General features: G+C 36.3%; 1 protein-coding gene across 4 annotated transcripts in view; it reads left to right on the top strand.

Moving 5' to 3' along the window:
* The window catches only part of ADGRL3 (adhesion G protein-coupled receptor L3), an 865,234-nt gene that overhangs the window by 520,035 nt on the left and 320,822 nt on the right, over nucleotides 1–24,377 (top strand). For 3 of the 4 annotated variants that reach the window (XM_029235470.1, XM_029235468.1, XM_029235471.1), the window contains 2 exons: nucleotides 20,063–20,077; nucleotides 22,234–23,034. In XM_029235470.1, coding sequence (XP_029091303.1) covers nucleotides 20,063–20,077; nucleotides 22,234–23,034 — 816 coding nt within the window. The remainder of the gene's footprint in view (nucleotides 1–20,062; nucleotides 20,078–22,233; nucleotides 23,035–24,377) is intronic. The other variant, XM_029235469.1, reaches the window with a different exon arrangement.

The following is a 24,377-nucleotide window of genomic DNA, read 5'->3' as shown; positions in this document are numbered from 1 at the left end:
CTCTACTCAATAATCTATAATATCCTATAGGGGAAAAGAATCTAAAAAAGAGTGGATATATGAATATGTATAACTGATTGACTTTGCTGTACACCTGAAACTAACACAACATTGCAAATCAACTGTATACCAATAAAAATTTTTAAAAAAAAGAACACATTTTTGGAAATTTATAGCAATGCATCTAAACACCTGAAATTTATTCAGATGAATTGGTATTAGCATCTTAACTTTATCAAATGCCAAAATCTAAATAAGGATCTTAAATCTACTTTCAAGAGATTCAATTGACGTGTATATGATACATATATATATATATGATTTTAAAAAGGCCAGTCACAATACTTAAATGGTATATATCTTAAAGATATTATTCTAAGTATCCAGCTATAGCAGATGGACTAGCAGGATTTTCTGTACATTCAATCTTTTTTTTTCAGCATTAATTAATTATTTATTTTTACCTCTTTATTAGAGTATAATTGCTTTACAATGGTATGTTAGTTTCTTCTTTATAACAAAGTGAATCAGTTATACATATACATATGTTCCCAGCTCTTCCCTCTTGCATCTCCCTGCCTCCCACCCTCCCTATCCCACCCCTCCAGGTGATCACAAAGAACCGAGCTGATCTCCCTGTGCTATGCAGCTGCTTCCCACTAGCTATCTACCTTACATTTGGGAGTGTATATATGTCCATGCCTCTCTCTCGCTTTGTCACAGCTTACCCTTCCCCCTCCCCATATCCTCAAATCCATTCTCTAGTAGCTCTGTGTCTTTATTCCTGTCTTACCCCTAGGTTCTTCATGACATTTTTTTCTTAAATTCCATATATATGTGTCAGCATACGGTATTTGTCTTTCTCTTTCTGACTTACTTCACTCTGTATGACAGACTCTAGGTCTATCCACCTCATTACAAATAGCTCAATTTCATTTCTTTTTATGGCTGAGTAATATTCCATTGTATATATGTGCCACATCTTCTTTATCCATTCATCCGATGATGGGCACTTAGGTTGTTTCCCTATCTAGGCTATTGTAAATAGAGCTGCAATGAACATTTTGGTACATGACTCTTTTTGAATTATGGTTTTCTCAGGGTATATGCCCAGTAGTGGGATTGCTGGGTCATATGGTAGTTCTATTTGTAGTTTTTTAAGGAACCTGCATAATGTTCTACATAGTGGCTGTACCAATTCACATTCCCACCAGCAGTGCAAGAGTGTTCCCTTTTCTCCACAACCTCTCCAGCATTTATTGTTTCTAGAATTTTTGATGATGGCCATTCTGACTGGTGTGAAATGATATCTCATTGTAGTTTTGATTTGCATTTCTCTAATGATTAATGATGTTGAGCACTCTTTCATGTGTTTGTTGGCAGCCTGTATATCTTCTTTGGAGAAATGTCTATTTAGGTCTTCTGCCCATTTTTTGATTGGGTTATTTTTTTTTTGTTATTGAGCTGCATGAGCTGCTTGTAAATTTTGGAGATGAATCCCTTGTCAGATGCTTCATTTGCAAATATTTTCTCCCATTCTAAGGGTTATCTTTTGGTCTTGTTTATGGTTTCCTTTGTTGTACAAAAGCTTTGAAGTTTCATTAGGTCCCATTTGTTTATTTTTCTTTTTATTTCCATTTCTCTAGGAGGTGGGTCAAAAAGGATGTTGCTGTGATTTATGTCATAGAGTGTTCTGCCCATGTTTTCCTCTAAGAGTTTGATAGTTTCTGGCCTTACATTTAGGTCTTTAATCCATTTTGAGCTTATTTTTGTGTATGGTGTTAGGGAGTGTTCTAATCTTATACTTTTACATGTACCTGTCCAGTTTTCCTAGCACCACTTATTGAAGAGGCTGCCCTTTCTCCACTGTACATTCCTGCCTCCTTTATCAAAGATAAGGTGACCATATGTGCGTGTGTTTATCTCTGGGATTTCTATTCTGTTCCATTGACTCTATTTCTGTTTTTGTGCCAGTACCATACTGTCTTGATAATTGTAGCTTTGTAGTATAGTCTGAAGTCAGGGAGCCTAATTCCTCCAGCTCTGTTTTTCTTTCTCAAGATTGCTTTGGCTATTTGGACTCTTTTGTGTTTCCATACAAATTGTGAATTTTTTTGTTCTAGTTCTGTGAAAAATGCCAGTGGTAGTTTGATAGGGATTGCATTGAATCTGTAGATTGCTTTGGGGAGTAGAGTCATTTTAACAATGTTGATTCTTCCCATCCAAGAACATGGTATATCTCTCCATCTATTTGTATCATCTTTAATTTCTTTCATCAGTGTCTTATAATTTTCTGCATACAGGTCTTTTGTCTCCTTAGGTAGGTTTATTCCTAGATATTTTATTCTTTTTGTTGCAATGATAAATGGAAGTGTTTTCTTGATTTCACTTTCAGGTTTTTCATTATTGGTGTGTAGGAGTGCACAAGATTTCTGTGCATTAATTTTGTATCCTGCTACTTTACCAAATTCATTGATTAGCTCTACATCTTTAGGATTCTCTATGTATAGTATCATGTCATCTGCAAACAGGGACAGGTTTACTGCTTCTTCTCCGATTTGGGTTCCTTTTATTTCCTTTTCTTCTCTGATTGCTGTTGCTAAAACTTCCAAAACAATGTTGAATAAGAGTGGTGAGAGTGGGAAACCTTGTCTTGTTCCTGATCTTAGTGGAAATGCTTTCAGTTTTTCACCGTTGAAGACGGTGTTGGCTGTGGGTTTGTCATATATGGCCTTTATTATGTTGAGGAAAGTTCCCTCTATGCTTACTTACTGCAGGGTTTTTATCATAAATGGGTGCTGAATTTTTGTCGAAAGCTTTCTCTGCATCTATTGAGATGATCATATGGTTTTTCTCCTTCAATTTGTTAATATGGTTTATCATATTGATTGATTTGCATATATTGAAGAATCCTTGCATTCCTGGAATAAAGCCCACTTGATCGTGGTGTATGTTCCCTTTAATGTGCTGTTGGATTCTGTTTGCTAGTATTTTGTTGAGGATTTTTGCATCTATGTTCATCAGTGATATTGGCCTGTAGTTTTCTTTCTTTGTGACATCTCTCTCTGGTTTTGGTATCAAGGTGATGGTGGCCTCGTAGAATGAGTTTGTGAGTGTTCCTCCCTCTGCTATATTTTGGAAGAATTTGAGAAGGATAGATGTTAGCTCTTCTCTAAATGTTTGATAGAATTCGCCTGTGAAGCCATCTGGTCCTGGGCTTTTGTTTGTTGGAAGATTTTTAATCACAGTTTCAATTTCAGTGCTTATGATTGGTCTGTTCATATTTTCTATTTCTTCCTGGTTCAGTTTCAGAAGGTTGTGCATTTCTAAGAATGTGTCCATTTCTTCCTGGTAGTCCATTTTATTGGCATAGAGTTTCTTGTAGTAATCTCTCATGATCTTTTATTTTTTTTCTTGCGATACGTGGGCCTCTCACTGTTGTGGTCTCTCCCGTTGCGGAGCACAGGCTCTGGACGTGCAGGTGCAGCGGCCATAGCTCACGGGCCTAGCCGCTCTGTGGTATGTGGGATCTTCCAGGACCAGGGCATGAACACGTGTTGCCTGCATAGGCAGGCGGACTCTCAACCACTGCGCCACCAGGGAAGCCCCTCAGGATCTTTAGTATTTCTGCAGTGTCAGTTGTTACTTCTCCTTTTTCATTTCTGATTCTATTGATTTGAGTCTTCTCCCTTTTTTTCTTGATGAGTCTGGCTAATAGTTTATCAATTTTGTTTATCTTCTCAAAGAACCAGCTTTTAGTTTTATTGATCTTTGCTATCGTTTCCTTCATTTCTTTTTCATTTATTTATGATCTGAGTTTTATGATTTCTTTCCTTTTGGGTTTTTTTGTTCTTCTTTCTCTAATTGCTCTAGGTGCAAGGTTAGGTTGTTTATTCGAGATGTTTCCTGTTTCTTAAGGTAGGATTGTATTGCTATAAACTTCCCTCTTCGAACTGCTTTTGCTACATTCCATAGGTTTTGGGTCGTCGTGTCTCCATTGTCATTTGTTTCTAGGTATTTTTTTATTTCCTCTTTGATTTCTTCAGTGATCACTTCCTTATTAAGTAGTTTATTGTTTAGCCTCCATGTGTTTGTATTTTTTACAGAGCTTTTCCTGTAATTGATATCTAGTCTCATAGCATTGTGTTTGGAAAAGATACTTGATACAATTTCAATTTTCTTAAATTTACTGAGGCTTGATTTTTGACCCAAGATATGATCTATCCTGCAGAATGTTCCATGAGCACTTGAGAAAAATGTGTATTCTCTTGTTTTTGGATGGAATGTCCTATAAATATCAATTAAGTCCATCTTGTTTAATGTATCATTTAAAGCTTGTGTTTCCTTATTTATTTTCATTTTGGATGATCTGTCCAATGGTGAAAGTGGGGTGTTAGAGTCCCCTACTATGAATGTGTTACTGTCGATTTCCCCTTTTATGGCTGTTAGTATTTGCCTTATGTATTGAGGTGCTCCTATGTTGGGTACATAAATATTTACAATTGTTATATCTTCTTCTTGGATTGATCCCTTGATCATTATGTAGTGTCCTTCTTTGTGTCTTCTAATATTCTTTATTTTAAGGTCTATTTTGTCTGATATGAGAATTGCTACTCCAGCTTTCTTTTGATTTCCATTTTCATGGAATATCTTTTTCCATCCCCTTACTTTCAGTCTGTATGTGTCTCTAGGTCTGAAGTGGGTCTCTTGTAGGCAGCAAATATATGGGTCTTGTTTTTGTATCCATTCAGCCAATCTGTGTCTTTTGGTGGGAGCATTTAGTCCATTTACATTTAAGGTAGTTATCGATATGTATGTTCCTGTTACCATTTTATTAATTGTTTTGTGTTCGTTATTGTAGGTCTTTTCCTTCTGTTGTGTTTCTTGCCTAGAGAAGTTCCTTTAGCATTTGTTGTAAAGCTGGTTTGGTGGTGCTGAACTCTCTCAGCTTTTGCTTGCCTGTAAAGGTTTTAATTTCTCCATCAAATCTGAATGAGATCCATGCTGGGTAGAGTAATCTTGGTTGCAGGTTTTTCTCCTTCATCACTTTAAATATGTCCTGCCAGTCCCTTCTGGCTTGCAGAGTTTCTGCTGAAAGATCAGCTGTTAACCTTATGGGGATTCCCTTGTGTGTTATTTTTCCCTTGCTGCTTTTAATGTTTTCTTTGTATTTAATTTTTGACAGTTTGATTAATATGTTTCTTGGCATATTTCTCATTGGATTTATCCTGTATGGGACTTTCTGGGCTTCCTGGACTTGATTAACTATTTCCTTTCCCATATTAGGGAAGTTTTCAACTATAATCTCTTCAGATATTTTCTCAGTCCCTTTCTTGTTCTCTTCTTCTTCTGGAACCCCTATAATTCGAATATTGGTGTGTTTAATGTTGTCCCAGAGGTCTCTGAGACTATCCTCAGTTCTTTTCATTCTTTTTTCTTTATTCTGCTCTGCAGTCGTTATTTCCACTACTTTATCTTCCAGGTCACTTATACGTTCTTCTGCCTCAGTAATTCTGCTATTGATCCCATCTAGAGTATTTTTAATTTCATTTATTGTGTTGTTCATCATTGTTTGTTTCATCTTTCGTTCTTCTAGGTCCTTGTTAAATGTTTCTTGCATTTTGTCTGTTCTATTTCCAAGATTTTGGATCATCTTTACTATCATTATTCTGAGTTCTTTTTCAGGTAGACTGCCTATTTCCTCTTCATTTGTTAGGTCTGGTGGGTTTTTATCTTGCTGTTTCATCTGCTGTGTGTTTCTGTGTCTTCCCATTTTGCTTAGCTTACTGTGTTTGGGGTCTTCTTTTTGAAGGCTGCAGGTTCATAGTTCTCATTGTTTTTGGTGTCTGTCCCCAGTGGCTAAGGTTGGTTCAGTGGGTTGTGTAGGCTTCCTGGTAGAGGGAACTAGTGCCTGTGTTCTGGTGGATGGGGCTGGATCTTGTCTTTCTGGTGGGCGGGTCCACGTCTGGTGGTGTGTTTTGGGGTGTCTGTGGGCTTATTATGATTTTAGGCAGCCTCTCTGCTAATGGGTGGGGTTGTGTTCCTGTCTTGCTAGTTGTTTGGCATAGGGTGTCCAGCATTGTAGCTTGCTGGTCGTTGAGTGAAGCTGGGTGCTTGTGTTGAGATGGAGATCTCTGGGAACTTTTCTCCTTTTGATATTATGTGGAGCTCGGAGGTCTTTTGTGGACCAGTGTCCTGAAGTCGGCTCTCCCACCTCAGAGGCACAGCACTGACTCCTGGCTGCAGCACCAAGAGCCTTTCATCCACATGGCTCAGAATAAAAGGGAGAAAAAGTAGAAAGAATGAATTAGCAGAAGTAGAAAGAAAGAAAGGAGAGGGGGAGGGAGGAAGGAAGGAAGGAAAGAGAAAAAGAAAGAAAATAAAGTAAGATAAAATATAATAAAGTTATTAAAATAAAAAATAATTATTAAGAAAAAAATTTTTTTTAAATATGGACTGATAGAACCCTAGGACAAATGGTGGAAGTAAAGCTATACAGACAAAATCTCACACAGAAGCTTACATATACACATTCACAAAAAGAGGAAAAGGGGAAAAAATCATAAATCTTGCTCTCAAAGTCCACCTCCTCAGTTTGGGATGATACGTTGTCTATTCATATATTCCACAGATGCAGGGTACATCAAGTTGATTGCGGGAGCTTTAATCCGCTGCTTCTGAGGCTGCTGGGAGAGATTTCCCTTTCTCTTCTTTGTTCTCACAGCTCCCAGGGGCTCAGCTTTGGATTTGGCCCTGCCTCTGTGTGTAGGTCACCGGAGGGCGTCTGTTCTTCGCTCAGACAGAACGGGGTTAAAAGAGCAGCTGCTTTGGGGGCTCTGGCTGACTCACGCCGGGGGGAGGGAGGGGCACAGAGTGCGGGGCGGGCCTGCGGCGGCCCAGGCCTCTGTGACTTCGCACCAGCCTGAGGCACACCGTGCGTTCTCCTGGGGAAGTTGTCCCTGGATCCCAGGACCCTGGCAGTGGCGGGCTGCACAGGCTCCCCGGAATGGGGGTGTGGATAGTGACCTGTGCTCGCACACAGGCTTCTTGGTGGCGGCAGCAGCAGCCTTAGTGTCTCATGACTGTCTTTGGGGTCCGCGCTTTAGCCGCGGCTCGCTCCCGTCTCTGGAGCTCGTTTAAGCAGCGCTCTTAATCCCTTCTCCTCGCACACCAGGAAACAATGAGGGAAGAAAAAGTCTCTTGCCTCTTCGGCAGGTTCAGACTTTGCCCCGGACTCCCTCCCAGCTAGCCGTGGTGCACTAGCCCCCTGCAGGCTGTGTTCACGCCGCCAATCCCAGTCCTCTCCCTGCGCTCTGACAGAAGCCTGAGCCTCAGCTCCCATACCCGCCCGCCACGGCAGGTGAGCAGACAAGCCTCTTGGGCTGGTGAGTGCTGGTCGGCACCGATCCTCTGTGCGGGAATCTCTCCGCTTTTCCCTCCTCGCCCCTGTGGCTGCGCTCTCCTCCGCGGCTCCGAAGCTTCCCCCCTCCGCCACCGAAAGTCTCCGCTCGCGAAGGGGCTTCCTAGTGTGTAGAAACCTTTCCTCCTTCACAGCTCCCTCCCCTTGGTGCAGGTCCCATCCCTATCCTTTTGTCTCTGTTTATACTTTATTCTTTTGCCCTACCCAGGTACGTGGGGAGTTTCTTGCCTTTGGGGAGGTCTCAGGTCTTATGCCAGCGTTCAGTAAGTGCTCTATGGGAGTTGTTCCACACGTAGATGTATTTCTGGTGTATCTGTGCGGAGGAAGGTGATCTCCACATCTTACTCTTCCGCCATCTTCCTCTCATTCCACCATCTTCCCCTCGTCCCGCCATCTTCCCCTCGTCCCGCTCAGCATTAATTTCTCAATCTTATTTAAGACAGTAAATCTTTCAATAAGACAGTTAAAAAAAAGAAAAAGAAAAAAAAATACAGTTGGATATTCTCATAGGAAGATGAGGTGAAAATATGTAGCAGCGGTTCAAAAGCTTAAGCAGTGGCACCTAAATTTGGCTGCACATTAGAATCATCTGAAGCACTTTTTCTATATGATATTTTTGGTGTATATTTTCTACTAATGAATTCTGAGATTAATTTTGTTTTTTTGTTTATAGTTCCAAAAATCATATTTATATTATTATCTATGCTATTACTGAATAAAAAATATTTTCTGCTCTTTGGCTAGTGAATCTAGTTCAGGTTGGTTGGGATATTTGGAAGAGATCTACAAAGTACCGTAGTACGTAGTAGGTCCTCAGATTCCTAAGCTATTCTTCAAAATGTTTTCTTTTTTTCCTTACTGAATGTCACTGTGGGTTTTGTTGTCCCTTTCTCTTGCACCAAGTGATGATAAAAATTTTCAGTTCCAAGAATAATTCACAAGATCTTAAGAGCTCTGGTGAAGACTGAAAGAATAATGTTTAGTCAAAAGTAAAGTAACTTGACTTCTTTCAGCTTCTGGTTTTTCTCATCAATAAAATTAGGATAGCTATTTCTGCCCTCACAATGCATAAAGTTGTTAAGTGTCTCAAAATATTCACATTACTTAATAATTTGTTTTTAATACTATTAAAACCATAATTCAGGGATTCCCTGGTGCCGCAGTGGTTGAGAGTCCGCCTGCCGATGCAGGGAACAGGGGTTCGTGCCCCAGTCTGGGAAGACCCCACATGTCGTGGAGCGGCTGGGCCCGTGAGCCATGGCCGCTGAGCCTGCGCGTCTGGAGCCTGTGCTCCGCAGCAGGAGAGGCCACAACAGTGCGAGGCCCACGTACGGCAAAAAAAAAAAAACAAAAAACAACATAATTCAAAAATTAAACTGATTTGGGGCTATTAATTCTCTGGCTTCATTTTTCTAATTTGTAAAATACTGGCTGGGACTAGATACCTAAAAAGAACTTTCAGCCCTAGAACCCTGGGAACATTAATTATAAGGTATTTACTAACTATCTGGGACTTTATTTAGATTCATTTTGAGTATTTTATTTTTTTAGATATGCAGAGCTGGATCCATAGAACCTAGTAATAGGCATCAGTGAAAACTGTATTTCTCAAGAGCAAATGGATAACATTTTCCACAAGAAATTTGATGGTAGTCAAACTGTTATGCTGTGTGTTTCTAACTTCAGCTTCTCTTAACAATTCCCCTTTCTCTGCCTTTCACTTCTCTTGTCTTTTTTTTTTTTTTTGCGGTACGCGGGCCTCTCACTGTTGTGGCCTCTCCCGTTGCAGAGCACAGGTTCCGGACGCGCAGGCTCAGCGTCTATGGCTCACAGGCCTAGCCGCTCCGCGGCATGTGGGATCTTCCCAGACCGGGGCACGAACCCATGTCCCTTGCATCGGCAGGCAGACACTCAACCACTGTGCCACCAGAGAAGCCCTCTTGTCTATTTTTAATCTTTTTATATTAGCTCCTTTGAAAGCATTTAAAAGGAACTTATTGGTGGTAAACTGAATACCACTTATTGGTAAACTGAAAATCACCACTTATTATAAGCTTCCCTAAGGCAGAGATCAGTTCCTCCCTTGTAACATATTCATAATAGTACCAGCAAATCCAGTTTCTTTGAGGATTAAAGAAAATGATCTACTGGATGACTATTCACATAGTATATGTTCAGTAACTGTTAGGTATTATGATTGTTATTAGTTATCTCTGTATTCACAGCTCTGAGGGCCTCGCACATAAAAAATGCAGTCAGCAGATCTAATATATAAATATGCATATATAGTCTAGTACTCTCTGAGGGGACTCTGCCTTTGTTTTTTATTTAGCAACTCTAAATGCCACATGGTTTTTACATAGTGGTGACAAATCATTATGACAAGGGTACATCTTAGATGAACCAAATGTGTTGTTGACTTTAACTGTTACCAATAATAACTTTGAAAATTACTATTTTCACTAGAAGCTATTCCAATAGATTCACAAAGGAGTCAACTAATAGCACCATTTTCTTTTAAAAGGCTAAATTAACAGTTTGAAAGATTTTACAGATACAACAATGGAATGGAAAGTTAATACAAAATAAAAGGCAGTCTCATTTTCTGCAGCATCTATAGATATTGTATTTAAGTGCTTAAATTATAATGGGACTAGTGAAAGCATTTTATAAATTATTGACATTTTCAGTCTACACACTCCAGGATGAAATTCATTAGGAGGTGATAATTTTGGAAACACATTATGTAAAGCCATTGTAATACAAGGTGCTTGAGCGGCACTTTTCTTCACTGATGCATGGGTATCATTTGAAAAACATAATTTAGAAGCTGAGCTGCAGAGATTACCCTTGTCTTTCATTAAATAAAGGATTAGCACTTTGTTTACTGAAAGAGACAGATGTCTGTCAGAATTTTTCGTATGTAATATACCAAAAAATTAATGAACTTCATAGATCTTTTTATTTCTATTTATTGAAGTGCTTCTGTATTTTCTTGGTGGATGTGAAATGGAAAAAGAGAGAATTTTCTCTGCTTCAGAATAATAATTAACAGGACATGAGGTATTCAGAACTGGTTTGTTTCTGGTGATAAGAAATATCTCGTTTCCTTGGCCAAGAAATGAGGAACCCATTTTTTCTATTATTTTATCTTCTCTGGAGATATGGATTGCATCACCATTCTCAGGCTTGATAGCACTGAAAAGTATGACATTCAGTTCCTTTCTTTGAAAATACCACAGCGCAATTCATCATTGCATGGAGGCGTAAGAAATATTAATTGAGGTCTTTCTGTGTGCTGGGCATTGAAGATGCAGTGATGAATAAGATCAAAACTTGGATTTGAATTCCAGCTCTGCTACTTATTAACAAAAGATCCATGCATCTTTGTGCCTGTTTTGTCATTAGAAAACTTAAGATAATGAGACTATCTACCTCATAAGGTTGTTGTGAGATGATTAAATTAGTATCATATGCAATATGTGGCATGTGGTACATACTTAATTATTGTTAGTTTTTATAATAGACACAGTGCCTGAGCTTAGGGAGTTTCCATTTATGTTATTAATCTCCTCTAAAGTACACTCCTGCTTGGATTTGGTGACAGAAAGGAAACGGAGAGCAAGAATGCAACAAACTGTGTTTCATTGAGTTTACATGTTGTGAGAACCAGTGTATGATATTAGAGAAATGATAGGACTCTGCCACCTACTAGTGTTGACCTGGGTCAAATCCTTTTGCGTTTCAGTTGACTTATCTCTGATATGGTAGTAACTAGCACCATATCACAGTGTTGTTTAAAGAATTAAAGAAAGTGATTCATATGAAAACATTTTGTTTACTTAGTACTATACTGATATAAAATATTACTGTGAACTTTTGGTTATCCACTTATAGATGATTTTGTTTGTAGATAATGCACTGGCAAATTTTCATCAAAGACTGATTTGCTTATTACTTACTTAGTTTGCCTTTCTGCCATCTCCTTAACTGCCCAGCTGGCCTGTGATAAGTGTACCCAAATGTATTTTCATAGTGTAAGCCAAATGTAACCAAGAAAATAATTCTGTTCAAAATACTACTACATGGTCTTCCCTGGTGGTGCAGTGGTTGGGGGTCCACCTACTGATGCAGGGGACGCGGGTTCGTGTCCCGGTCCGGGAGGATCCCACGTGCTGCGGAGCGGCTGGGCCCATGAGCCATGGCCGCTGAGCCTGCGCGTCCGGAGCGCAACGGGAGAGGCCACAGCGGTGAGAGGCCTGCGTACCGCAAAAACAAAAACAAAACTACTACATTTCAATGATGAAAATATTTGTTTATAAATTATTTAATATTTCATTACTATCCTATGCTACTCATAAGTATCTTTTTATTTATATATTACGGAGATCCAGAGGCATCATTGTATTATAACATTCTACTCATTTGGAACCTTTAAATCATAGATAGAAAATGTGTTGTATGACTTGCAGTTTAAAAGAAAAGAAATTTTAAGCTACATTAGAATTAGAGACAATTTCATAGCTCTTAGTTATAGCAATTTAGTTCTAACAATTTTTGGCGTGCAACAATTTTATTTCTCTGTAATTTGCAATACAACTTAAAAAAAACTTGGCAATGCATGCATATGCTCTCTCATCTATACCTTTTCTAATTAAGGAACACAATTCAAAAGTATTGCGTATGGTACAAATATGGACAGAACTAATATAGAACTAATAACATCTTATTTTTCTAAACAATAACATGACTATATCTATTTTATGAACTGTTGGGGAATGAAGGGAAAATTTATTCTTCTTTTTTTTCCCTGTTTCTTCCTTTTATACAGAATACAATTACGCTTAGTCTGAATTTGTCATTTACTCTAACCACAGGATATAGCTTGAGATGTTAAGGAGGACAAAGGACAACAAGGAAATCACTTTAAGGAAATACATAAATATATTTATGGAGGTTGAATGGACAATGAAAATAGTTTGGGGGTTAAAAGTGAAGAGGGAAAAGGAGAGAAACTAGTTCCAAGGAAATTTGGACATGAACAACGACAGCTATAATGTGGAATTCAGGATATTGGACCAGGCTAAAGACAAGAGGTCCTAAAGAAGGCCTAGCAGAGTTGTCATCATACAATTCATTTATTTATGATCTCATAACAGAGAGGTGTAAAGGGAGTATTTTCCACTTGTGTTTTTAGATTGTCACAGGCTGTTTTATAGCAACAAATTTTTCTTGCCAATATAACCCTCGGAACCATTCATATACTTTTTCCTCTTTGCCTTTTTTTTTTTTTTTTGCTCTGGTTTTACATTTAATGAGTTGAAGAAACAAACTGCTTATAAATTTTACTTTCCTCCCCATGCATTAAAATATTGAAAGACATCATGCAGATATGCATTGCACGTATGAGTCTATATAACAAGTCCAGATTCTCTTTTGCCACGTTTTTCTTTTTACTACATGCTTAAAATATTGAGAAGCAGAATTAATCACCTCTGTGGATTTTGTATTAATTCAGTAGCTGTTCATCAAGTATGTATTATGTGCCAGGCATTGTGAACTTGTGAAGGATACAGTGGTAAGCATGTTTTCTGTATGCAGGCAATTTGTTTGCATGTTTTTTGTTTATTTTTTCAGGTGAGGGAAGCTTCTAGAATCAGAATTAGATGATGGGCAATGACTGGCCAATCCTAAATGTTACTAAGCTTTTCAGTGACGAATCATGTTTGCCTTGCCAGTTTTTGTTATGGGAATTTGATTTGTGTGTACTTACTTCAACTAAAATTATAGGATATTTTACTTTAGTCTTGAAACTAGCAAATAAATGATGAATGGGCTACAGCCAGTCACGACATAGGCAAGACCATAATAATTTTCTCCGAAGTACAACTGCCTAATAAATCTTAATTTTGAGTCACCTGCAGTACCAGAGGCACGCTTTACTTATGCTACAGTTCCTGCCAATTTCTTCACATTAGACCAGGACCAGAGAATTAAAAGTTAAATTTTACCTAATGACAATTTAGAAAAAAAGAGGTAAAAGTTGTTGGAAAAATAAAAATGTCCATTGAATTGTAAAATAGTATTTATAGACTATAATAAATACCTTATTAATACTTTTTACCATATATGCCATCTTCCTCATTAAATATTTGTTGGAGAGAGAAATACTAATCACCAAGAAGCTAGGGCAATTGCAATCTAAGTTGAAAATTTTATGTGGAATAAGACTAAAGTTGTGTGAGTGTACATTTTATGTTGTAGAATATAAATACCTTCATATATAATTCAAAGGATATATATTTAGAGCTATTTCAAGGAATGAAATTAGTTCTAGAAATCCCTTTATAGGCTAGTGCTTGAAAAATGTCAACTTTAGTGTAAGATTCCACTCCGAACTTCCAACTTCATTGTAAAATGGGCCTCAAGTCCAAACTTTTGAGACTATTGATTAAAAAAATTTTTGCACTTTTGAAATCACATTTAATTCATTATTTTAATGGGCATTAGTATAATCTTTTATGTTACCTTTTTTAACAGTTGGCTTTTGATTAAATAATTTTTTTAACATCTTTACTGGAGTATAATTTAATTGCTTTACAATGGTGTGTTAATTTCTGCTTTATAACAAAGTGAATCAGTTATACATATACATATATCCCCATATCTCTACCCTCTTGTGTCTCCCTCCCTCCCACGCTCCCTATCCCACCCCTCCAGGTGGTCACAAAGCACCGAGCTGATCTCCTGGTGCTGTGCAGCTGCTTACCACTAGCTATCTATTTTACATTTGGTAGTGTACATATATCCATAACACTCTCTCACTTCGTCCCAGTGAGACGAAGTCCCACTTCCCCCTCCCCGTGTCCGCAAGTCCATTCTCTACATCTGCGTCTTTATTCCTGTCCTGCCCCTAGGTTCTTCAGAACCTTTTTTTTTTAGATTCCATATATATGTGTTAGCATATGGTATTTGTTTTTCTCTTTCTCACTTCACTCTGTATGATAGAATCTAGGTCCATCCACCTCACTACAAATAACTCAATTTCGTTTCTTTTTATGCTGAGTAATATTCCATTGTATGTATGTGCCTAACCTTCATTATCCATTCATTTGTCGATGGACACATAGGTTGCTTCCATGTCCTGGTATTGTAAATAGAGCTTCAATGAACATTTTGGTATATGACTTTTTTTGAATTATGGTTTTCTCAGGGTATATGCCCAGTAGTGGGATTGCTGGGTCGTATGGTAGTTCTATTTTTAGTTTTCTCAGGAACCTCCATACTGTTCTCCATAGTGGCTGTATCAATTTACATTCCCACCAACAGTGCAAGAGGGTTCCTTTTTCTCCACACCCTCTCCAGCATTTATTGTTTGTAGATTTTTTGATGATGGACATTCTGACCAGTGTGAGGTGATATCTTATTGTAGTTTTGATTTGCATTTCTCTAACGATTAGTGATGTTAAGCATTCTTTCATGTGTTTGTTGGCAATCTGTATATCTTCTTTGGAGAAATGTCTATTTAGGTCTGCTGCCCATTTTTGGATTGGGTTGTTTGTTTTTTTGATATTGAGCTGCATGAGCTGCTTGTAGATTTTGGAGATTAATCCTTTATCAGTTGCTTCATTTGCAAATATTTTCTCCCATTTTGAGGGTTGTCTTTTCGTTTTGTTTATGGTTTCCTTTGCTGTGCATAAGATTTTAAGTTTCATTAGGTCCCATTGTTTATTTTTGTTTTTGTTTCCATTTCTCTAGGAGGTGGATCAAAAAGGATCTTGCTGTGATTTATGTCATAGAGTGTTTTGCCTATGTTTTCCTCTAAGAGTTTTATAGTGTCTGGCCTACACAATTAGATTTTTATTCCATTTTGAGTTTATTTTTGTGTATGGTGTTCGGGAGTGTTCTCATTTCATTCTTTTAGATGTACCTGTCCAGTTTTCCCAGCACCACTTATTGAAGAGGGTGTCTCTTCTCCATTGTATATTCTTGCCTCCTTTATCAAAGATAAGGTGAACATATGTGCATGGGTTTAACTCTGGGCTTTCTATCCTGTTCAATTAATCTATATTTTTATTTTTCTGCCAGTACCATACTGACTTGATTACTGTAGCTTTGTAGTTTAGTCTGAAGTCAGGGAGCCTGATTCCTCCAGCTCTCTTGCTTTCTCAAGATTGCTTTGGCTATTCAGGGTGATTTATGTTTCCATACAAATTGTGCAATTTTTTGTTCTAGTTCTGAGAAAAATGCCAGTGGTAGTTTGATAGAGATTGCATTGAATCTGTAGGTTGCTTTAAGTAGTATAGTCATTTTCACAATGTTAATTCTTCCTATCCAAGAACATAGTATATCTCTCCATCTATTTGTATCATCTTTAATTTCTTTCATCAGTGTCTTATAGATTTCTGCATACAGGTTATTGTCTCCTTAGGTAAGTTTATTGCTAGGTATTTTATTCTTTTTGTTGCAATGGTAAATGGGAGTGTTTTCTTAATTTCACTTTCAGATTTTTCATCATTAGTGTATAGGAATGCCAGAGATTTCTGTGCATTAATTTTGTATCTTGCTACTTTAGCAAATTCATTGATTAGCTCTAGTAGTTTTCTGGTAGCATCTTTAGGATTCTCTATGTATAGTATCATGTCATCTGCAAACAGTGACAGCTTTACTTCTTTTCTGTTTTGGATTCGTTTTATTTCTTTCTCTTCTCTGATTGCTGTGGCTAAAACTTCCAAAACTATGTTGAATAATAGTGGTGAGAGTGGGCAACCCTGGTTTGTTCCTGATCTTAGAGGAAATGGTTTCAATTTTTCACCATTGAGGACGATGTTGGCTGTGGGTTTGCCATATATGGCCTTTATTTTGTTGAGGTAAGTTCCCTCTAAGTCTACTTTCTGAAGGGTTTATATTAAATGGATGTTGAATTTTGTCAAAAGCTTTTTCTGCATCTATTGAGATGATCATATGGTTTTTCTCCTTCAATTTGTTAATATGGTGTATCACATTGATTGATTTGCATATACTGAAGAATCCTTGCATTCCTGGGATAAACCCCATTTGATCATGATGTATGATCCTTTTAATGTGCTGTTGGATTCTGTTTGCTAGTATTTTGTTGAGGATATTTGCATCTATGTTCATCAGTGATATTGACCTGTAGTTTTCTTTCTTTGTGACATCTCTCTCTGGTTTTGGTATCAGGGTGATGGTGACCTCTTAGAATGAGTTTGGGAGTGTTCCTTCCTTTGCTATATTTTGAAAGAGTTTGAGAAGGATAGCTGTTAGCTCTTCTCTAAATATTTGATAGAATTCACCTGTGAAGCCATCTGCTCCTGGGGTTTTGTCTGTTGGAAGATTTTTAATCACGGTTTCTATTTTAGTGCTTGTGATTTGTCTGTTCATATTTTCTATTTCTTCCTGGTTCAGTCTCAGAAGGTTGTGCATTTCTAAGAATGTGTCCATTTCTTCCAGGTTGTCCATTTTATTGGCATAGAGTTGCTTGCAGTATTCTCTCATGATCCTTTGTATTTCTGCAGTGTCAGTTGTTATTCTCCTTTTTCATTTCTAACCCTATTGATTTGAGTCTTCTCCCTTTTTTTCTTGATGAGTCTGGCTAATGGTTTATCAATTTTGTTTACCTTCTCAAAGAACCAGCTTTTAGTTTTATTGATCTTTGCTATCATTTCCTTCATTTCTTTTTCATTTATTTCTGATCTGATCTCTCTGATGTTTGTCCTTCTGCTAACTGCTAACTTTGTTTTTTTTTTTTTTTTGTGCTCTAATTTCTTTAGGTGTAACGTTTGATTGTTTATTTGAGATGTTTCTTGTTTCTTGAGTTAGGATTTTATTGCTGTAAACTTCCCTCTCAGACCTGCTTTTGCTACATCCCATAGGTTTTGGGTCGTTGTGTTTTCACTGTCATTTGTTTCTAGGTATATTTTGATTTCCTCTTTGATTTCTTCAGTGATCTCTTGGTTATTAAGTAGTGAATTGCTTAGCCTCCATATGTTTATATTTTTTACAGATTTTTTTCCTATAATTGATATCTAGTCTCATAATGTTGTGGTCAGAAAAGATACTTGATACGATTTCAATTTTATTAAATTTACCAAGGCTTGATATGTTACCCAAGATATGATCTATCCTGGAGAATGTTCCATGAGCACTTGCGAAGAAAATGTATTGGTTGCTTTTGGATGGAATGTCTTATAAATATCAATTAAGTCCATCTTGTTTGATGTATCATTAAAAGCTTGTGTTTCCTATTTATTTTCATTTTGGATGATCTGTCCATTGGTGAAAGCGGGGTTTTAAAGTCCCCTACTATGATTGTGTTACTGTTGATTTCCCCTTTTATAGCTGTTAATATTTGCCTTATGTACTGTGGTGCTCCTATGTTGGGAACATAAATATTTACTATTTTTATATCTTCTTCTTGGATTGATCCCTTGATCATTATGGAGTGTCCTTCTTTGTCTCTTGTAATAGTCTTTATTTTAAAGTCTACTTGTCTGATATGAGGATTGCTACTCCAGCTTTCTTTTGATTTTCTTTTGCATGTAATATCTTTTTCCATCTCCTCACTTTCAGTCTGTCTGTGTCCCTAGGTCTGAACTGGGTCTCTTGTAGTCAGCATATGTATGGGTCTTGTTTTATATCCATTCAGCCAGTCTGTGTCTTTCAGTTGGAGCATTTAATCCATTTATACTTAAGGTAATTATCTATATGTATGTTCCTATTACCATTTTCTTAATTGTTTTGGGTTTGTTATTGTAGGTCTTTTCCTTCTCTTGTGTTTCCTGCCTAGAGAAGTTCCTTTAGCATTTGTTGTAAAGCTGGTTTGCTGGTGCTGAATTGTCATAGCTTTTGCTTTGTAAAGGTTTTAGTTTCTTCGTCGAATGTGAATGAGATACTTGCTGGGTAGAGTAATCTTGGTTGTAGGTTTTTCCCTTTCATCACTCTAAATATGTCCTGTGATCTCCACACCTTCTTCTTCCGCCATCTTGAAGCTCTTCTGATTAAATAATTTTTAAGGTGCTTAGTTATGGTTCTTCTAATTGTCAGTCTGAACTCAGGTTTGTTATTAATCTAGCCATAGCATGAAGTGCATCTCTTAGGTAAAGCTTTTAACTGACCTATAATGAGGCATACAGTCCAGTGAACACTACACTTACTTGATAAAGATCCATAATTGAGGATGATGATAAATTTTAACAGTATAAGTATCATAGAGTTCTTAAGAGTCCTAGAAATATTGCTAAAAATAAGATTTGTAAATTAATGAGATAAGGAATCTTAAAAGGAGAACCCCATTTACAACTTCCTAAGCATAACTTTTCATATATTCCATTTTTGTCTTCTAACACGTGTGATACTGAGCTTTCAAAAAAAGTCAGTGGAGAGAAATGAGTGTGATTTTGCCAACAATTGAAGACATGAGCTTAGGTCAATGCACAAAAATCTCACCTAAAAGTAACTATCCAAAATGGTATTTCTCCCTTGTTTTAAAAATTTCCTGTAGTTTTATTTATTGTGCATAGTAGCTCAATTTATCCCTTCCACTGAAATTATCTTAGATTTGTATCACTTGAAATCTGTGATTTTTTTTCAAAGTTTGTATTATGAACCCATTCTTTCCTGACTCTTTTTTCCCATTGATTCTTTTTTTTTTTTCTTGTTGTGATCTAGGCAAATTGTCTCCAATGAGACAAATGTTTATAAGATAAAGAAGATGCTGCTTGATGAGTTTCATGAATATGTTATAATTTCCCTGAATTTTCCCTGACTTGTATTAGTCAATATCTTAAAATAATAATGGAATCTAATTTGAAAGATACATAACCATAACGTGTTTGAGGATACCAATTTATTCTTTTAAGAGTTTGTTGAAAGGCTCACTTAGGAATTTCAGAAAAGCCCAGGGCAGGTGGCTTATTATTTATATCAACCTTCAGATACAGATTTTTCTGAAAGACGGTATTTTTCCACAATAATATAAAATATTGTTGAGTGTGAGGAATAGAACTTTCTTCAATAAAGATTCTAAATATGTTTTTTCAGAATTAGATCATTCCCTGTTAATGTGTCACCCCATGAAGTACATTTCTCATAATACTGACAACTTATAGAAAATATTAGGCCTTAGGAAATGAATTACAGAGTAGTTTCTTCTGAAGACATCAATTTTTGAGATGGGTAAAAAGCAAGACTATTATGTTAAATAGTGATATAAACTATAATATTTAATAAATGAGACTATCCCAGCTATCTAAAAGCTTTCTATGTATAGTTACCAACCTGTCTTTCACATGGAATATATTTGTGTTATTATTATGAATATTGTATTCCCTATGTCTATAATTTGGAATGGTATGTTTATTCAGTCTTAGCTTGATTAACTTTTGCCTTATTTTTTCCAAGTTTGTACTGTATTTTTAAGCTTATAATGTGATTGTTTCTTAAAAATAATTTTATAGAGGAATGGTTTTTTTAAAAAAACATAATGTTCAATAAAGCAAGTATGAGTGAAATAAATTATTTACTTTCAGTTTGGAAGAGGTGAATAAAAAGTGCTTGGCCAATATCGTACCATTAATCTATTCTCTTTTCTCCTCTCTCTCTTTACTTCTCTCTCTCCAATAGAAGTGGAACAAAAAGGTAATTAAATACCTTTCATAAATTATATACTATTTATAGGCTAAGTTATTTAACAGTTTAACATCTAGTTAAAATAATTTTGTTATTAATTCTTATCTATTTTATGAAAATTTATTTACTATTTCTGCTGCTCAACTTCACTTTAGTCTGTTGTACTGACCAGTGCTGGTTTGATTTTTTTAATCCTAAAACAGTTTAATAGTGTAAAATTTTCAACCGTGCATTCTATTCCTCTTTATTTAAGCAGTTAGAAAAACAGTAGATGGTTTTGGATAGTAACTGCTTTAGATTTGTTTTTATTTCTATACTAGATAATTTTCCATAGCTCTGGTGTGGTTCCCCTGTTCCTTTAATTTTTAACTATTAGGGGAAAAGGGGAGGTGGTTTTCTAAAATACCTTAAAATAAATTGCTTTAGTAACCAAGGGCTGATTATTAACTAGCATAAAGTTTATATACAATTTTGACAATAATACCTACCCATCGTTTATAATTATAGACATCATATTAGAATCCTGAGAAATTCTTCTAATAATCAATTTTATTATCGAGTATAATTTGATGATGGCCCTCTATCCTTGCTATGGAAGATTTTGATAGTTAACTTTTCCCCTAAACTTTTCATTTTTCCAAAATTAAAACTTTGGGCATTTTAATAATGTACTTTCCTTTTTAATAATCTGTAAACCCTAGCTGAGTTTCATCTTAGATTATTTTCCATTGGATGTAGGTTTATAGTTGTTGTTAAAGAGCTAATCACTAATACCAAGAGAATAATACTTTAATCATTAAAATATGGGTCAACATCCAAATTTCTTGTGATTTCCTAATTTCTCCTCCCAATACACTTCTAATCATTTCAAACATAACAGTGGACTGCATGATTATTTTTCAATGTGTTTTCTCTGCAAAAATATTGGAGCACTGTTTCCCATAGCAGGTTCAGCAGAACATTACACCCCATCAGGCTCTGTAGAAAGGGTTCCATGATCAAATTAGTTTGTGAAATTTGGTCACCCTCCCCACTTCCATCTTGGAGATTCACTAATGTACCTCAGCTATTAGAATCCTGGTATTATGTTTCATATGATATTTCTTAAACACAGATGGCTAGGGATCCCTGTTTTTTTCTGTGTAATATGTGGCTAAACCACTTAAAACAGTTGCTTCAATGACCTCCCTTTGGGAAACATTGCTTTTTAGCCCCTTCATTACAGATGAATCGGCCAAGTTTTTTTTTTTTTTTTTTTTTTTTAACCACCACTCATATGATGTGCTACTGAATCATACTAAAAATCAACTGAATCAGATAATTCCTGCCCATTTTCAGTCTGAAGTATGAGCAGCAAAATATTGTAGCAAGTAATCTTGTTTTTTAATGTTCTTCTCATGTAACAGTAAAAGGTACATGTTTTTAAGTTCCAATACTACTGTATTTAACAGGACATTTTTAACTGATTAAAATCTAGATCTTGGGTTCTTCTCTGTAACCTTTCACCTTTTCTTCTTTCCTTATTCCTTCTTTCCTTTCTTTTTCTTCCTTTCTCTTTTTCCTTCCAGTATCCATCCATCACTCATTTTTAATTGTGTGGGTTGCATGCTCTGTGTGTGCTATAGCAGCTTTAAGAGCTTTTTACCTAGAAGGCTCAGTGGCCTGTATTACAGGGCTTTTCTTTTCCCTTATTATTATATTTTAATTACTATTGTATTTCCATATGCTTCTTAATAAGTATAGGATAGTTAATAGCATCAGAATGAAAACAATTTCTTTAAAAATTCCAATTAAGATATATAAAACCATCACATATAAAAATTTATATTTGTTATATGTCTATAGAATACATAGACATAAGTCACAATTATATATATACATATCCAAAATTATTGTAAGACACTTGCAAAGGTAAAGAGCAAAGGAAAGCACAGCCACTCTTTAAAAGGCCAAAGTTTTTCAGCAAATGAAATCAAAATGATTATGAACAAATGTCAAAATTAATGTGGACGACTACTTTATGTTCTCAGAAGAATACAGCAAAATAATTAAGTGGTGGTGGGTATTTCTTGTTAGAGTTGAATTCCATTTGGTGAAAAATAAGAATATATGACAAAATATTAAAATTAATACATTTATTATTTTGACTCTTTCCCTTCCAACAGTTTTTCTTTGTCCTGGACTACTAAAAGGAGTATACCAGAGTGAACATTTGTTTGAGTCCGACCACCAATCTGGGGCATGGTGCAAAGACCCTCTGCAGGCTTCTGACAAGATTTATTATATGCCCTGGACCCCCTACAGAACTGATACCCTGACTGAGTACTCATCCAAGGATGACTTCATTGCTGGAAGGCCAACTACAACCTACAAGCTCCCTCACAGGGTGGATGGCACAGGATTTGTAGTGTATGACGGAGCTTTGTTCTTCAATAAAGAGCGCACCAGGAACATAGTAAAGTTTGATTTGCGGACTAGGATAAAGAGTGGAGAGGCTATCATAGCAAATGCCAATTACCATGATACCTCCCCTTACCGTTGGGGAGGCAAATCTGACATAGACCTGGCAGTGGATGAGAATGGGCTATGGGTAATCTATGCAACAGAACAAAACAATGGTAAAATTGTCATTAGTCAGTTGAACCCTTACACCCTACGGATTGAAGGGACATGGGATACTGCATATGATAAAAGGTCAGCTTCCAACGCATTTATGATATGTGGGATTCTGTATGTGGTCAAATCTGTATATGAGGATGATGACAATGAGGCCACAGGGAATAAGATTGACTACATTTACAACACCGACCAAAGTAAGGATAGTTTGGTGGATGTACCCTTTCCCAATTCATACCAGTACATAGCAGCTGTGGATTACAATCCCAGGGACAACCTTCTTTATGTATGGAATAACTATCACGTCGTGAAATATTCTTTGGATTTTGGACCTCTGGATAGTAGATCAGGTAAGTTTGACTTTTGATGGTACTTTAAGGGGCAATATTTACAACTTGCTCTAAGTAAGTTGATTGTATATTTTGATTAGACATCCTTTTGTGGTCTTCTGGCCTGTGTATTGAAAGTTATTCATTGTCTTTTCAGCTAAAAAATTGTTGCTGTTAATCACTTTCAACTTTAAAAAAATATAGGCATAAGAAACTGACTCTTCCTCCTCCGTGCAGCTAGTCTCCAACCTTCAGCCCTTATTTGAAGGGCATTTTCATTATCAGCTAGTTAGTTCTTTGTGTAGTGAAGTACACAAAACCTTTGCAAAAATAGAATGCCATCCCATCTAATTAATTGTGACATGCCCTGCGAAGTGCTCTCCACTTGGAAAATGTCAAAGGGTTGGCTTGCTATAATTCTTCAGGAGGCCTGCACCAATATATTCAACTCACCAAGAGCATCATATATGACCACCCCTACTGGGAATATTGTCGGTTTGACTGTACATATGTCTGAGTGTATCTAATTAATACATACAGAAAAATGTTCATAACTGATACAGACAAAAAAATAGATCTCAATTTTATAAGAAACAGCAGTGCAAAACTCAGCTTTGAAAAAAATGAGACAAGCTTTAATTCCCATTCTTTAAAATTGTATTTTTCCTCTCTAGGACATACTGTTTACTTTTAATATTATTTAAAGACAGTCATAAATTGCTTTATCTTTTACATTTCTATTTGCACAAATGAGCAGAATTATCTTAGTCTAGAAGTTAAATTATTTTAACTAGCAATAATATTGTTCCTCCTGATAAAGTATAATGGAAAAGTAAGATATAGGTGTCCGAATTTTGATAGTAACGTAGCAATTCATAGTTTAATTTTTTCTTCTAGTGCGTACATGTTAATATTTCTTATTTTCTGCATTGCTTTTACCTTGCTTTTACTAGCATGTCATTCTGCTTACTAACTTACTTCACTATATACATATCTTCTTATACAATTAGATTCTAAGTGCCATAGAGCCAGTAATCTTGCCTTACCCATCTTTTTATTATTTTTCATCTGACCATTATTTCTGCCTTCTTAGACACTAGTGTCATATATGGCATATAGAAAATAAAGGCTCAATAATTCTTTGTTGAATGAATGAATGGATGAATGAATGAATGCCTTTCCACTTCTCACTGTGATAGAATGTCAAATTGGGTGGCATTTTCTCTAATCCCTGTAAGAGTGACAGCAGTTCTTTCCATGGCCAGCAATGCTGATATTATGTTGAATTGCTTTGTGTGGAAGGAGAAGCCTAATATACAACAGCAGCAAAAGCAACTTCTCCTTACTAAGTTCTCAAAAATCTC

This window comes from Monodon monoceros, unplaced genomic scaffold (genome assembly GCF_005190385.1).
Source record: "Monodon monoceros isolate NGI ecotype Baffin Bay Population unplaced genomic scaffold, NGI_Narwhal_1 Super_Scaffold_20, whole genome shotgun sequence".
NCBI lineage: Eukaryota > Metazoa > Chordata > Mammalia > Artiodactyla > Monodontidae > Monodon > Monodon monoceros.
The sequence above is the reverse complement of the archived record's forward strand: the minus strand, read 5'-3'. Positions and strand labels throughout refer to the sequence as shown.